The sequence below is a fragment of the Leucopleurus acutus genome, assembly GCF_964270905.1.
Source record: "Leucopleurus acutus genome assembly, chromosome: 7".
Taxonomy (NCBI): Eukaryota; Metazoa; Chordata; class Mammalia; order Artiodactyla; family Delphinidae; genus Leucopleurus; species Leucopleurus acutus.
Genome location: NC_139150.1, coordinates 110,000,856 through 110,018,418, shown reverse-complemented (window position 1 = coordinate 110,018,418; position 17,563 = coordinate 110,000,856). Strand labels below are relative to the sequence as shown.

Below are 17,563 nucleotides of genomic sequence, written 5' to 3'. Positions count from 1 at the left end.
TCTCTCTCTCTCGACATGTCATGGTGTTTTCTAATTTGCTATTTAACGTCGCTCTCCCTTGGGTATAGCGATTCTTTTTGGTCAAAGGCAGACCCTCACAGGCAGCCGCGGCCTGACCCCCAACTCAGCGAGGGGCGGGGAGAGGGAGGGGCTGCGCACCACAGCGGTTACATCCTGCGTCAGCTCGGAGTGCTCAGGCCAGTGCAGAGATGGGCAAGGAGAGATCCGCCAGAACCCAGAAATTCAAAGATGAATGGTTAAGAATTTCATGATGATGATGAGCACTGAACCACAAGCAGAGTGGAGAGAGTAAGGGGTCGGAAGGGGTGGGCTTCTGAGCCTCTGCCCTGTGCCTCTGCGCTGTTTGCATGCCCAGAAAGCTGGCCCTGTTGACAATGTTCTATTTCTTGACCTGGGAAGTATTTATATAGATGCTTGTTTTACCAAAACTGCTTAAATTGGACATTTATGTTTTGTGCACTTTTTTGGTGTGCTTGCTGTATTTTAAACTAGGTAAAAGAAAGCATGGTATAAAACAGCATGATCCTTAGCTGCAATAAAATAGAATTATTCATGTATAGACATGTATATACTGGTATATGCATATAATTGTTTTTCCAGAAGGAAACACAGAACTTGCTAACATTGGTTGCTTTTAGGGACACAGATTTGGGGAGATGAGAGGAAATAGGCTTTTATTTTTCATATTGAAACTTTTTGTATTATTTGAATTTACCATCATGTTCATGTGAAGATTATGTACTAATTTGCGTATTTTGAAATTAATTTATTTAATTGCTTATTTTGCAATAAAACCAGAAAAGTTCAATTATATTAAAAGCTTTAGAGGGAAGAAAGGCAGGGGAAAATGCTTTTCAAAGAATATTTTGAACCCTTTCAGAAAGCAAAGAATATTTTGATGATGTCAAAAACACTCTTATAATTTAGGTTTCATAAATCATTTTCCATATTGTCTATTGTGAGGTAAATTTACCATGAAGCTAATGGATGTAAGGTTCAGAGTCCCTTAAAAGGCTTGTATCTAATTTTACATTCATAATTCTGTATATTTTTCTTAAAGAAGACCCCTCAGATTATATAAACTTGAAGCTCCCCAAAACCTGATTCCAACCTTGACTGTGAATTATACTTAGAGCAAGAAATTATTACCTGCCCTGAATATGAGGAGTTTTAGACATAAACAATGATCCATGGTTGTTAAGAAAATTTCTTTGTAGGGAGGACAGATTCACTGAAGAGATACTTTAAATCTCAAATTTACATGTCACCTACTCCAGGAATGTTTTCTACTTCTCAGAGGTGAATCATTTCCTTCTGTGTGCTAAGTCTGTACTTTTCCTCTAATTTTATTGAGGTATGTGTCTTAGTCTGTCTAGGCTACTATAAAAAATAAATACCATAGAGTAGGTGGCTTATAAACAAAAGAAATTTATTTCTTACAGTTCTGGAGGGTGGGAAGTTCAAGATCAAGGTGCTGACCGGTTCATGGCTGGTGAGTGTCCACTTTCTGGTTGATAGATGGGCGTCTTCTCCCATGGATGGCAGGAGGAGTGAGGTTGCTCTCTAGAGCCTCTTTTCTGAGGGCACTAATCCCATTCCTGAGGGCTCCACCCTCATGGCCTAATCACCTCCCAAAGACCCTACCTTCAAATATTATCACACGAGGATTAGGTTTCAACATATGAATTTTGTGGGGACACAAACATTCAGTCTATAGAATGTATCATGTGCTTGTTAAGCTACCTGTGAGCTCCAAAATGGCTAGGACCCTCTCCCAATTATTTTTGTATCCCCAGAGCCTAGAAAAGATCCTAGCATGCAATAAATGAGTGACTGAAACTTCTAAAATTACTGTATTGTCTGTAAAGGAAGCATAGTCACAATTCGTCACTTCAGTAAAATTCATATGAAATTGATATATAACTATACCATACATGAACTGATTTGATCACATTTGCAGAAGGTAGACTATAAACTTTTAAGGGCAAGAACCAAACAATATTATAAATTATTTTAAATTATATAAAATTACAAAAAATATGAAAATCCAACATCCCAATATCACGTTTGCTTTAGACTGTTTTTAACAAATAAAAACTTACAAATGGAAACCACCTTTTAGCCATTCCCAGATACCATCCATTGGCCTCTCTCCTAAGAGATGACCACCACCTTGAAGCTGGTGTGTGTCCATTCTATCGATATAGTCTCATTTTTACTATTTAAGAAAATACATCTATAAACAGTATTATTCTGCGTTTTAATACTTCAAGCCAACAATATCTAAATACACATATAATGTGAGCCACACGTGTAGTTCTAAATGTTATAGTAGGCACATTTTGAAAAATGGGAACAGGTAAATTTTAATGTTTTATTTAACCCAGTATAGCCAAAATATAATCATTTGAACATGTAATCAATATAAAAAATGTTACTAAGCTAATCAATATTCTTTAAAAAAAGTCTGGTACTAAGTCTTTGAAATCCTGCTGGTAGTTTATACATACCGGCACATCACAGTTCAGATGCTAAATTTAGATTTCATAAAATTTAAGTTGAAAAAATAGATTCCTAACCAAGTTGTTCCAAACATATTTAAAAGTTTTCCAATAACTGAAATCAGTTTTAAAATTTTAAATGAATTAACAGTTCAGTTTTTCAGTCACAATAACCACATTTCGAGTGCTAATATCCACATAAGGCTAGCAGACACACCGTTGGGCAGTGCAGCTTGAAAAGATAACACAAATACTCACCATTCAGCATCTTTCTTTTGCCCACTACATTTTTTTTTTCTTCCTTTGCTATATCCTAAAACATAAGTGCACAGATGGACTGAATGGCACTGAATTTCAGGGCAGATGACAGTTTACATTTTTAAAAATTCATCTATCAATAAGTTTACTCAGTAAATATAAAAGAACTTTAAAAAAACCCTACTGCTTTCTATCTTTGTTTAAACAATGGGATAGTTAAACAAGATATACGTACTGATAAATAATGACGCGCTGCAATTAGCAAAGGCGCAGCTTTCTTACTAGCCTCTCCCAACCTTCCACCCCGCCCTCCACACGCACGCACGCACACGTACACATGCACACGCGCGCGCACACAAACACGTACACAGACACGCGCGCGCCGACGACGATCCCGGAGCTGCGCTTTCCCTGCGCTCTCGGTCGGGCGCGCGCCTTCGGGCTCCGGGAGCCCCAGGCTGACCGAGACTCGGAGGGGCTACACGTCCCTTTTAAATGCTATTAGACCGGCTCCCAGTTCCCTCGAGGAGAAAGCGGAGAGGCAGGGGGTGGAAGCGAAAAGCAGCCCCGTTAAGTCCACTTGTCAGCAGCTCCACCTCAAGAAGCGACAGTGTGCGCCCCGCAAGCCAGCGCGTTCCTCGCAGGGACAATGCGAGGATCTGGAGGCGGCCTCCAGCCCGACATCGGCCCCATCCCGGCGCCGAGGTCGGGACGCGCGTTTCCCCCCGGCAGGCGCCCTCACAGACAGTCTGGGGCGTCAGTCAGCGGAACTGCTATCAGATCCCGTGGTGTTAGCTGCGGGACCTCCGGGACCCGAAAAACGCCAGGGCTTCTCCTCGGTCTGGGTTTCCCACAAAAACGTAGTCATACCAAAAACTTTTTCCACAGATACGAAAACAGCCCGAAACTGCTTTCCCACAAGCTCCCTCCCCTTCCCTCCTACTCCCGCCCCCCCGCGTTTTGTGCTTCGCCTCAGGAGTTGAGTAACCTCTTCGTATAAATTGCCAGCTCTGCAAAATTCAGTAGCTAAACACAGCCCAACTTCCCGGGAGAGACCAGAAGCCAGAAAACCTCGCAACCCCAACCACACGCCCCTGTTTTCCCCGTGTTTCACCCCCCAAAAAAAAGGCCCGACCCGCCTCCGCGCCATGAATGCTGGGATAAGTAGTTCCCCTAAACCGCGAAGCGCTGGGTCAGATTGGAGCTCAGGTTGGCTCCCCGGAAGAAAACTACAATTCCCGTGGTGCCATGCGACAGAGTGGAAGGGGCGGGACGGGCAAGGGCGCAACGCGCTTGCGCAGGTCGAGGGCCGGAGGGAGGCGGAGGCGCAGTGGTCCAACTGCTGAGGAGTCTCCTCCATGTGACAGTGAGCGGCGTCCCGGCTCCAGGCGACGCCAGATTCTGGTTCCCGACCCCAAGCCCCGTCCACTGTCCCGGCGCCAGCAGACACCGGCAGGCCGGGGTCCCGCGGTGTTGTCCGGAGGCCGCGGGCGCAGAGTGAGTAGCCGCCGCCGGGCAGGTGCCTGAGGGACAGCCTAGACCCCGACGTCTCCCGAGAGGCGAGCGGCGCGGCGAGCGGGGCTTCTGTCAGCGCGTCTCCGCGAGCGCGGGGACATGAACGGCTTCACGCCCGAAGACATGAGCCGCGGCGGGGACGCGGCCGCCGCCGTGGCCGCCGTGGTCGCCGCTGCTGCCGCCGCCGCCGCCGCCTCGGCCGGGAACGGGGCCGGAGCGGGCGCCGGGGCCGAGGTGCCGGGCGCCGGTGGGGTCTCGGCAGCGGGGCCCCCGGGAGCGGCCGGGCCGGGCCCGGGGCAGCTGTGCTGTCTGCGCGAGGACGGCGAGCGGTGCGGCCGGGCGGCGGGCAACGCCAGCTTCAGCAAGAGGATCCAGAAGAGCATCTCCCAGAAGAAGGTGAAGATCGAGCTGGATAAGAGCGTAAGTGACGGCGGGACGGGCCTGCCCTGCGAGCCCCGCGGGCGCTTGGGGAGTGGAGCAGACGCGACGTCGGTGGGGTGCGGGGCCCCCAGACCTGGGCGCAGCGCGAGCCCGTTCCGGCGTCTCTAGTAGGAAGGAAACAACAAAGTGCTGCAAGTCGGCCCTCCGCCCGCAGCCGACAGGCTCGCGCGCCGCGGACCCGCGCCCGCGCGCGACCTCACCCGCGCCCTGCCTCCCCCTCCTCCTCCGCGGAGGCCGGGGCGCGAAACAAAGGGGGCGGCCGAGCAGAGGGCCCGGAGTAGCTGTCCTGCAGCCCGGCGGCTCCTTGTGGAACGGAGGCGCCTTCTTTGTTTTGCTGCCCGAGCCGGCGCTCGGCCCCGGGGAGTAGCTCCCCCGGTCTGGGGACAGTGGAGTGCTGGTAGGGCCTGACGCCGCGGGCGACAAGGATCCCGTTCCCCGTCCCGCGGGCGCGGGTGCAGGGGACGCCTGGCTGCGAGCCGAGCGGCCGTGTCAGCATCCCGGGCAGCCGCTCCCAACGTGGGGAGCGCGCAGCCTCTGCGGTTTTGCCCTCCGTTTGGCAGCCATCAGGGTTTCTTTCTTCGTCCTTTCGCACGTTTGTTCTTTTGACCGTCGCTGAGGTTTTTAGAAACGGCCATTTCCACTTACCGGAGCTCTGGGCGACGGTAATAAATAACAAGATGCCAGAACCGGCACACATTGTGCATCTTTTTAGCTTGCCCTTAGTTTAGAGGTTAATTTAAAAGCCTATTAGCTCAGTCCTCAATTGTTTGTTTTTTTTTAAGGAGTAACTGCTAATGTACGAAACCCGGTATTTCAGATGTTACGGTACAGCTCTCAGAACTATGTAATTAAAGTTTTCTGCCTATTCAGTTAGTTCCTCCGTCGTGTTCATGAGAAACTTTTCAGGTATACTTGAATAATTTCACATTGCTTTGGTTGGAAAAACGTATTACTGATAAATGCATTTATTTAATACGCAGAGAAGTTCATAGTTCAAATTTAAATTTAGGATGTGAAATCAGCAACTTATTTGTAAAAATGGATAGTTTTGTGCTCGATTATAATTTGAGTATTAAGTTAGCAAGGTTAGGAAGCATACATTACGGTATTTTAAAATGCTCTTTAAGTAGAGAAAATGCTATCAAATAGCAAAATTGTGAACAGCATCATTTTCCCCTTGTTAAAAAAAAAAAACAGCATGACTGAACTAATCTAGTTCACCATCGCTGCAATTTGATGACAGAATCCAGACGGTAGGAATTTCTCGTTCTTCTCTGTGTCTCCCTTCCCTTACTGGCACCTCTCCCCGCCCCACCCCCAATCTTCTTAACAATATTACCAGACATGGTAGGTTTTAACTGGGTTCAGGACTGGAGTAGAAAGAAACGTGCGTTGTCTTAACAATGGCCTGTTTGGACTGTTGTTTTTATTTTTAATAATTCACTGTTACATATTTTTAATACATAGACACATTTTACGGTAATCATAAGTAGTCTGTGAAACTTTTCTGTTTCAGGCAAGGCATCTTTACATTTGTGATTATCATAAAAACTTAATTCAGAGCGTTCGAAACAGAAGAAAGAGAAAAGGGAGTGATGATGATGGAGGAGATTCACCTGTTCAAGATATTGATACTCCAGAGGTAGGTGAAAGTTTTCGTATGTTAAATGTAAATCTTAAGTCCTCCATTCTGAAAGTTTTATTTAAAAAATATGAACAAATTTTAAAAATACTTAAAACATTTGAAAAATCTGAAAATGAAAGCAAAATTAAATATGGCCAGTTAACATGCAGTTACACAATTGGACTTGTTACAGTTTCAATTGACAACTCTTAGAGCTCTGTTGTCTTATAAGTTCTTTTTTTGGTCCCTGGTCTTTAATAATTATGCTCAAAAGATTGAGTGTTTAATACATTTGTAGTTTTGATTATATAAAAGGCATTTTTAATAATGGAGTTAAGTTTTCATTGTGTTGAAATTGCATTGTTGTTATATATAACAAAGCTAAGTCTTTAACAAATGATATGTTAATTTTTTCCAGGTTGATTTATACCAATTACAGGTGAATACACTTAGGAGATACAAAAGACACTTCAAACTCCCAACCAGACCAGGACTTAATAAAGCACAGCTTGTGGAGGTATATATGAGTTTTAAGCTATTTAACCTTTAAATGAACCTGTTCATATAAAAAAGGGTCATTAAATGCTAATGACATTGTTAATGTAGCATATATAACAATACCTTTTATCAGGAGTTAGAAAAATCAAAGTTAGTAAAAAAAGCTATTGTGGAAGAAATGTTTGTCTACCACGTAGGAAATTCCTTTGTGTAATGACTACTCAATGGATTGTGTGCAGTTTTCTAAGCATCTTCCAATAATGACTTTCAGAAATAGTGAGTGAAAGGTTTTTTAATTCTCATTCTAGAAACCTGTTTATTTTAAAATTCTATTAAGTAAACATTTATTGAACACCTAATTGAGGCATAATAAAATAAATTAATAAACTTTGATGTCTTTGTTAGAATTTATTTTTTGAAGTTTTTGATGGAGTAGGTTTTACAGATAAGCCCCTAAACAGTATTCCCATACCTGGCTGATTTAACTATTTCAGAACTTGTCCTGGTTGATGTTAGTTTTATTTGAAGCACCCATGTTTTTACATCTAGAAGATGCAAAGACTTGTATCCAAGCTTTTACTTATAGTTTCTTGATATAGGACTTGTAGTACTTCAGTAAATTTTTAAAAATTGAGTGTGTTTGTGTTCTCAGGAAATAATAGAGCCAAGAAATCTGTACATCATATTAAGATATTTATAGATTTATATGTTTGTACTTCAATCATATTTAAAAGAAAAATGCTTAACCTATTCGACAGGATATAAGTAAATATATAAATAAGTTTCCTTATATTCTTCAGCTTGTATTTAGTAATCCAACATTTTCTAAAATGTGCATATTGAATAAGATAGAAGATGAGTAGAATGCTTTTTAACATTAAGGTCCGGTATATTAAGGCTTTAGCCAGAGCTGCATCTTTCCTTCTTGCCTAGGCAACAAAAATCTAATTTTTCTTTAAATTTGATTTAAAAGATCACATCCTTTTTGGATTGTATAGTACATTAATATTAACATAAATATAGATATTGCCTGCCATGATGAAACTATATTGATATATATACAGTTTACTAATCAAGTGAAGGTACCTTTGTTTTGGGACAAATGAGAACTGAAAAAATGATTATTTTAAATGTTACATTTAAATGTATATATTTTTTAAATGCGGAAATCAAACTTGAAGTTTTTGATAATCTGATCTTCTTTTTAAAAAGTTAAATTATTTCTAGAGCTATTTTCTTTTTTAGAAATGAGAAATCCAAATAGGCACGAGTGTTATAACTTACTCAGAAATGCAGATATTTACAAATGATTCCAGAGTTGAGTGACTGTCCTCCTTAAGTCTCTTAATTATCTTTCTCTTTAAGAAGTTTTATCTTCTAGAATCTAAATATGCATATCAGCGCCCCAGTTTAGTCTATTATACTTCTATTCGTAGTTGCAGTGCACAGAATGAAAAGGCAAGAAAGCAGGTAAACATTCTTCAGTGGACATCCCTTTTTCCCTTCTCATTTTCCATCAATAATTTTTATTCAGAATAATTTTCAGGGAACCTTAACAAAAAATATTGCCAATGAATGAATGTAAGTTGTAGCAGACATATTTGTAAGATAATTCATGATTTGTTTCTATAGTACCAAAGCTTTTTCAACTTAATGTTTATCCTTTTTCCATAAGTAGAGACTAAACCATTATATGATGCATGTGGACTCCTACATTCTGTTCTGTTTCATTGATATTTGAAGTTTAAAAGTAAAACTACTTAAATCCTAATCTAGATCTCAGTTATAAAATTCAAAATAAGTAAAAGGAAATACACATTCTAATTAATGTATAGTTAATTGAGTGGGCCAAGGGATCCTTTGAAATCACACTATCTCTTGTTCACAATATCTTACTCTTATATGCTTTTCATCCTGTTGGTTCTTTGTTAAATTTAAATTTATTTTTAAAAGGAAATAGCTCTTACCATCACACATTTTCTTTTGATGACAGTATTTTTTACCTAGTTTATAAAATCTGTTAATATCTATAATTTAATTTCCTCAATTTTTTTTTTTCTTTATAGATAGTTGGTTGCCACTTTAGGTCAATTCCAGTGAATGAAAAAGACACCTTAACATATTTCATCTACTCAGTGAAGAATGACAAGAACAAGTCAGATCTCAAGGTTGATAGTGGTGTTCACTAGGAGAGATGGAATTGAGAGTAAGACTTGGATGTTCATGTTAAGACTGCTTACTGCTTTTTCACATGTAGAAATGTTCCTTGTGTATTTTTTCTACAGAAGATTTTCTCTGGTTTTATTTTCTTTGTTTCTGAGTCTAATATTTAGTTGGAAACTCATGTAAAATGAGCTTTCCTAGATTAAAAAATATTTTAAATAAAGGTTATTACTATTATAGTTGCTTCAGTGTATTTATTTTGTGAAACTTGATTTTTATTTTAAACTGACTTTTATTTAGGGACCAGTATTAATTGAGATTTTAATGTGAAGATCATTTTGTTACCTTTTTTCTTTTTTTTAATTCTGAGGAACTAACAGAAGTAACAGATGTAGCACATTTGCTTTCTCTGGGACAGTCTGATTTGGAATTAAGGATATCCTAAATACTATTATTTTTTAAAGTGCTTTTTAGTACTAACAGGTTTGAAATATCAGGAAGAACAAATAGTTTAATGCCTGCCTCCTTCCAAAGAAGACGTGATGTGTCAGCAAAGGTAAACACAGTGCTGAAAATTGAAACCTGAACATAGAATTAAATAGTTTGTTGGTTCTTTAAATTTTGTTTTAGTGAAAAGGTATTTATATGGCACAAATATAGAAAGAACCTCTGCCCTGCCCCTTAATTTTCAGTCATGTTCTGTACTGTTTACACTGCAGATTAAAGCTAATAAATTGGAGAGATCTAGAAATCTAACAAGATCTTAAAATTTTGGTCATACATAGCTCTGACTTGAGTTCTATTTTATTTCCTTTTTATATTTCATTCTCTATCAGTTTTCTCTTAAATATTTTTAACCTCTGCTTTTCCTGAGATTGTATTATTTAACCAGGGTCTTAGAGTTACAAATCAAATTTATAGCTTGTGACATCAGAATAGAACAACAGTTTCAGTGAAGTGTTCTGAGATTGTGGTACAAATTTCAGGATGGAAATGGCCGAGACCATTAATGTAGCTCAGGATATCTCAAGGTTGACATTTGGGCCTGATAATTCTTTATTGTGGGAGGCTGTCCTTTGTGTTGTAGGTTTGGCAGACTCACCGGAGTCCACACACTAGAACCAGTAGAGCTCCAAAAGTGATAACCGAAAATATCTCTAGACATTGTCAAATGTCCCTGGTGGGGACAGAATCACCCCTGATTGGGAACTGCTATGTAGCCAAATTTAAAGAACATGCTGGTTCAAAAACAAAAAAAAAAGAGAACATACTGGTTCAATAGAAGGTGAGTCTTTGTATTTTTAACTGTTCTGAGTGTATTGACAGCTAGAAAATAATGGTGAACTCTAACGCTACTGGTCTTTGTTTTTGCTGTGACCATTTAAAGATTTACTTGCTACTTTATTGATGAGCCAGAGCTTGTAATAATTGGTATTACAGAAACCTCTGGTTTCCAGTACTCCAGAAATCTCCATGAGAAGTTTTCTTCTTAGCTGTATGAAGATGAACCACATAGCTACAAGATGTGGTGGTTTATTTGAAGAAAGTATTACCTCTATATTTTATATTTTTACCTAAATCTATAAAGACTTAGTTTTTCAATCGAAACTTGTCTGTAGGCTTATGTTTTCCTATAAAACCACACTCCATTCTTATGAAAAAAGCTTGAAATTATTTGCTGACATTAAAATGTATGTTTATGAATACAATGAATCAATGTTAGTTTCATAGAATTATGTGCATAAAATGTAGTTGTATAAAAAAGTGAAAAGAGTAAGAGTTGAGTGTTGATTATCCAGTGAAATTAAATCCTCGTTAGAGCAATTTAAAACATGAAAAATTGAGAACTTAAGAGCCTCCCCAAAGATGAGAGACTCAAGAAGCTGCAGTGTACAAGTTTTACATAAAAATTTTAATTCTTTGCTGTTGGGTTTTAAAAATTACGAGTTTAGTGGAAACCTTTTTACTTATCTATATCTGAACAAGAAAAAGTAAATCTCTATAAGTATATGGTTTACTTTTAATATTAGAGCACCAGGAAAAGAATCCAAGTTTGACTACCATTGGAGTAGAATGTGTAGCAGCAGCTCAAGAAATAAGTTATTTGGTAACTACCTTTTACTGGATAATTTAGCAAAAGGCTAAAAATTAATGTCTGAAATAAATTTCTTTAAGAAAGTAAGCTCTATTATTTCTACATAAAGTTTTTTATTTAATTGATGTTAACCTTTAATACAATTTGGTAGTATTTAGTGTATTCACAATGTTGTGCAACCACCAGAGCTCTATTTTAAAAACTTTTCCTTACCCCATAGAAATACTGATAAGTAACTACTCCCAATTCCACCTCTTCCCATCCCCTGATAACCTCTAATCTTTCTGTTTCTATGGACTTGCCTATTATGGATATATCATGTAAAGGGAATCATACAGTACATGTCCTTTTGTTTCTGGATTTTTTTTGCTTTAATACTTTCAAGGTTTATCTAAATTGCAGCATATATTAGTACTTTTTGCTTTTTATGGCTGGATAACAGTCCATTGTGTGAATTTGTTTTTCCAGTCATCCATTGATTGGAAAATGTGTTTTTCACAATTTGTTTTTCCAGTCACAATTGGAAAGTCACAATTTGTTTTTCCAATCATCCATTGATGGACATTTAGATATTTGGATTTCCACCTTTGGCTTATGAATAATGCTGCTATAAACATTCGTATACAAGTTTCTGTGTGGACATGTCTTCCTTTTTCTTGGATATATATCTAGGAGTGGAGTTGCTGAGTCACATGATAATTCTGTAACATTTTGAGGAACCTCCAAACTTTTCCATAGTGGCTGTATCATTGTACAGTCCTAACAGCTGTTTCTCCAAATTGCTAATACTTGTATTTCCTTTTTTTTTTTTTTTTATTAAAGCCATCCTACTAGGTGCGAAGTGGTATCTCACTGTGGTTTTGATTCACATTTCTTTTCAGTTCCTTTGTTCATTTTTAAATTGGGTTGTTTTTGTCGTTGCTGAGTTGCAGGAGTTCTTTTTTTTTTTTGCGGTACGCGGGCCTCTCACTGTTGTGGCCTCTCCCGTTGCAGAGCACAAGCTCCACACGCGCAGGCTCAGCAGCCATGGCTCACGGGCCCAGCCGCTCCGCGGCATGTGGGATCTTCCCAGACCGGGGGCACGAACCTGTGTCCCCTGCATCGGCAGGCGGACTCTCAACCACTGCGCCACTGCGCCACCAGGGAAGCCCCTGTAGGAGTTCTTTATTCTAGGTATTGATTCTACATCCAATATATGATTTACAAATATTTTCTCCCATTCTGTAGATTGCCTTTTCACATTCTTGTTAATGTTCTTTGATGCATAAAAGTTTAAAATTTTTATTTAGTACAATTTTTTTCTTTTGTTGCTTATACTTTTGGTGTCAAGCCTAAGAATCCATTGCCAAATCCAATGTTATAAAGATTAGCCCGTATGTTTTTTCTAGGAATTTTATAGTTTTAGCTCTTAAATTTAGGGCATTGACCCATTTTGAGTCAATTTTTGTATATGGAGTGAGGTAGAGTTCCAGCTTCATTCTTTTGAATGAGGTTATCCAGTTCCAGCAGTATTTGTTGAAGAGACTGTTTTTTCCCCACTGAATGGTCTTGGCACCTTTGTCAAAAATCAATTTGCCATAGATGTTTTGTTTTATTTCTATATTCTCAATTCTGTTCCTTTGGCCTATATTTCTATTAAGCCAGTACCATACACATTTGACTACTGTAGCCTTGTAGTAGGTTTTAAAATCAGAAGGTTTGAGTCCTCCCAGTTTGTTTTTCTTTTTCAGTATTGTTTAGGATATTTGGGGCCCCTTGCAGTTCCATATGAATTTGAGGATTGGCTTTTCTATTTCTGGGAAAAAAAAAAAAGACCATTAGAATTTTGATGAGGCTTGTACTGAATCTGTAGATCGCTTGACAGTTGCCATCTTAAAAATGTTAAGTATTTCAATCAGTGAACATGGATTATCTTTCCATTACTTTTAGGTCTTCTTTAATTTCTTTCTGTAATGTTTTGTAGTTTCCAATGTACAGGTCTTTCACCTCTTTGGTTAAATTTATTCATGATATTTTATCCTTTTTGATGTTATTATAAATGGAATTGTTTTATTAATATCTTTTTTTGGATTGTTCCTTACTGGCGTATAAAACTCTGATTATTGTGTGTTGACCCTGCTGAATTCATTTATTAGCTCTAGTAGTATTTTTGTGGATTTTATGATATTTTCTATATATGGAATCATGTTATCTTTAAATAGAGATAATTTTACTTCTTCCTTTTTAATTTGGATGCCTTTTATTTATTTTTCTTGCCAAATTGCTCTGACTAGGACTTACAGTACAATGTTGAGTAGTAGGGATGAAAACAGGCATCCTTGTCTTTTTCTTTATCTTATGAAGGCAGCTTTCAGTCTTTCACCATTGAGTATAATGTTAATTGTGGATATATCGTAAATGCTCTTTATTTTATTAAGGAAGTTTCCTTCTATTCTTAGTTTGCTGAGTTTTTTAATCATGAAAGGGTGTTGAATTTTGTCAAATACTTTTTCTATAACTATTGAAGTAATCATGTTTTCCTCCCCTTTGTTCTGTTAATTTAGTGTATTACATTGAATTGTTTTCTTTGGTTGAACCACCCTTGCATTCCTGGGATAAATATCACTTGGTTATGGTGTATAATCCTTTTAGTGTGCTGTTGGGTTTGGTTTGTTAGTATTTTGTTGAAGATTTTTACATCTATATTCATAAGGGATATTGTTCTATATTTTCTTCTGCTGTCTTTATCTGACTTTGTTATCAGGATAATGCTGGCCTCATTGAATGTGTTAGAAAGTGTTCTTTTTCTATTTTTTGGAAAAATTTGAATAGGAGTGATGTTAATTTATCTTTTATCTTTTTGAAATCGCTAGCAAAACCATCTGGTCCGGGACATTTCTTTGATGGAAAATTTTTGATTATTCATTCAATCTCTTTACTTATTATAGGGCAGTTGAGGTTTTCTATTTATTCTTGAGTCAGCTTTGGTAATTTTGTGTTTCTAGGAATTTGTCCATTTCATCTATTTTATTCAATTTGTCATACAATTGTTCATAGTGTTCTCTTATAATACTTTTAATTTCTGTAAGGTTGGTTGTAATGTCCCTGCTTTTATTTGTAATTTTAGTTTTATGTACTTTCTCTCTCTCTTTTTTTTTTTTAGTAGTCTAGCTGAGGGTTTGTCAATTTTGCTGATATTTTATTTGGTTTCATTGATTTTTTTTTTTTTTTTTTTTTTGGGCTGCATTGGGTCTTCATTGCGCATGGGCTTTCTCTAGTTGTGGTGAGTGGGGCTGCTTTTCATTGCGCTGGGCAGGCTTCTCATTGCAGTGGCTTCTCTTGTTGTGGAGCACGGGCTCTAGGTGCGTGGGCTTCAGTATTTGTGGCACATGGGCTCAGTAGTTGTGGCTCGTGGGCTCTAGAGTGCAGGCTCAGTAGTTGTGGCATGCAGGCTTAGTTGCTCTGCAGCATATGGGATCTTCCCGGACCGGGGATTGAACCCGTGTCCCCTGCATTGGCAGGCGGATTCTTAACCACTGCACCACCAGGGAAGTCCCTCTAGTTTCTTAAGGTGCAAAGTTCAGTTGATTTGAGATCTTTCTTCTGTATTAATGTATATGTTTGCAGCTATAAATTTCTCTCTGAGTACTTCTTTTGCTGCATCCCATAAGTTTGGTATGTTTTATTTTTGTTTTCATTCATCTCAAAGTATTTTCTGACTTTCCTATTTCTTTCTTCTTTGACTCATTGGTTGTTAAGGATGCATTGTCTAATTTCCACATATTTGTGGATTTTCGTGTTTTTCTTCTGTTATTGATTTCTAGCTTCATTCCATTATGGTTAGAGAAGACAGTTTGTATGATTTCAATTTTTTTAATTTATGGAAAATTGTTTTATGGGCTAACAGACTATCCTGAAGAATGTTCCATGTGCACTTGAGAAGAATGTGTCTTCTGCTATTGTTGGGTGAAGTGTTCTGTATATGTCTGTTAGGTCTAGATGGTTTAGAGTATTGTTCAAGTCCTCTGTTTCCTTTTTAATCTTCTGTCTAGATGTCTATCCATTATTTAAAGTAAAGTATTGAGACCTCTAACTATTATTGTAGAACTATTTCTCCTTTCAGTTCTGTCAGTGTTTCCTTCATATATTTTCTGGCTCTGTTGTTTGGTGCATATATATCTATAATTTTTATATCTTGTTGTGGATTGACCCTTTTAACTATAAAATGTCTTTCCTTGTCTCTTGTACAATTTTTTAAATCTAAAATCTGTATTGTCTGATATTTGTATAGCCATGCCAGCCAGCTCTCTTTTAGCTGCTGTTTTTATGGATTTACATAGTTTTGATAGCAAAATTCAGATTATGATCTAGGCAAGTGATGGTGGTTCAAAATAAATTTTTGTCATGTTATTGCTTATTTATTTAACTGGAGTTAGTTTAAAAGTGTCAAGAAATGTCTTATATGCATATATATATTTTTTAAGTGTGTGTACTGTTTACTATAGAATTTATTCTTTGGGGATTAGGATATTTCTTATATTTCTTTGTAGCTAAAAGCTGATACTATAAACTTTAGTTTACTATATGCATCATGTCCCAGTTGCATTTATAGTCTACATAGTCAACTATAGTTCTCAATCATATTAATTGCTACTAGATTATCATATATGTGTTTGTGTGTGTGTGTATTGTATGTGTGTGTATTCCCTTTAATGTATATTTAAAGTAGACATCAAGTCAGTTTTATACCCATAGTACCCAACAGACTTACGTTTTGACTTCTAAAACTCTGGAAATGGAGATCACATATACTTCTTTCGTTGAAAATTTACTATAGGTTTTTATTTGTAAAATTCTGAGAGTGTATTGGCTACATGTATGGCATGCATTTCTCTCCAGGTATACCACTATACCAAGTTGAGCACATTTTGGTGATACCATTCTATAGAAGTAAATTGAGGAAGCTAATTCAATGTTAATTTACTATACTTTTCTAATATCAGTTTCTCTTTAATTCTTTGACAGAAAAATTTAGGTTTAGGTGGTTAATGCAGTATGATTTAGAAATATATGAATTTGATGATTTTTTCCTTTTGGGAAAATTATTTTAAAGCCCATAGTATTTTACTGGTAAGATTATTTACATTTTAAAAGTACCTGTCATAATACTTTGCTAAGACAATTTATTATTGAAAGAACTCATGTATATTTCTGGGCAATTATAAGGAAGTTAAGGTTGCAGAATGAGCTGTGAATGTTCTTACCTGTCCTCTCCCTCTAAGAGTTGTTGCTCATTGTTTGTTTCTCCATGTTGCTTCCAATTCTCTAATAATCCTTTAGGATTAGTACCTAATCCCAGCAAACAAAAATATTCAAGGAGTCCCTATGGATTATGATGAGGAAAAGAAAAATTTTATCAATAAGAGATGAGCTATTAGTAAGTATTACTGTCAACTTTGTGCTCAGCACCATGGAATTCATAGTAAGAACAAGAATATAGAAAGTCAAAGATAAAAATACAGAAATTGTTATTCATTTAAGCATTTAACATATATGAGCTATCTGAAATGTACTTGTCGCATACAAGTAAAAGTTTGCTTTCCTAAAAAGGAAATAGATTATCTGATGCTATTAAATAAAGCAGTGGTTAAGACTCTAGATGCTAGAGGAAAACTGTCATATTCAAAACCTGGCTTTACTGCTCTGATAATGTAACTTAATATGAGCTACTTAATCTCTAAGCCTTGGCATTTTTGTCCATAGAACAGGGATTGTGATAGTACCTACCTCGTTCAGTTGAAACACAGTGTTTACCACAATAGTACATTTTTAATAAAAGCTTAGTTGTCTTGTAGCTAAAAGCTATTGAAAAAAATAAGGATCTATTCATTAAATGACTGAATGAGATGTTTGCTTTTAAAAACATATTGATCAAGTCAGAAAAGGTTGCATAGGTAAATTGTGTGAACATTCATGTTTTTATATTTATTTGGTAAAACATATTGACCAAGTCAGAAAAAGTTGTATAAGGTACATTGTGTGAACATTCACATTTTACATTTATTTGGTAATTTACATAAAAAACAGTGTGTGCTTCTATAATGCATTCATTTCTAAAAGAATGTAATGCAATTTGATATTACAAGTTATTTCCAGAAAGGAGAGAATATGAAGAATAGTCATAATCTATAAAATTCCATTTATTAAATATTTAGCTTTTTTCCAAATACTATTTTTCTCATCATGTTTTGAGTGCAGTAATAAGGGAATATTTAGTAAAAAGCCATTGTTGAATTGCCTTGTTTTTTTCCTCCCTCAAAGAGAGACTATACCAAGTAGAAAATGTACTGGTGATTTTCTTTATTTACCTATTCTATGCACTGTTTCAGAAAGGATATAAGACTTCTGTTATTGTGTTAGTTTGACTTTAATACCTGTCAATTCAGTGAAGGAAAAAAAAGCTCAATC

At 37.5% G+C, this 17,563-nt stretch overlaps 1 protein-coding gene across 10 annotated transcripts in view; it reads left to right on the top strand.

Moving 5' to 3' along the window:
• Positions 1–4,106: 4,106 nt before the first annotated feature.
• SAP30 (Sin3A associated protein 30) overlaps positions 4,107–17,563 on the top strand; it is a 45,425-nt gene continuing 31,968 nt past the window's right edge. For 4 of the 10 annotated variants that reach the window (XR_014326325.1, XR_014326327.1, XR_014326328.1 and 1 more), the window contains exons 1-4: positions 4,107–4,715; positions 6,253–6,378; positions 6,779–6,877; positions 8,925–10,306. Coding sequence is in view for 3 of the 10 variants with exons in the window: in XM_082842788.1 (XP_082698914.1) it covers positions 4,395–4,715; positions 6,253–6,378; positions 6,779–6,877; positions 8,925–9,047 (669 nt within the window). In the remaining 7 variants the exon portion in view is untranslated. Of the gene's footprint in view, positions 4,716–6,252; positions 6,379–6,778; positions 14,535–16,435; positions 16,533–17,563 lie in introns of those variants that run through there. The other 6 variants (XR_014326326.1, XR_014326330.1, XM_082842787.1 and 3 more) reach the window with 6 other exon arrangements.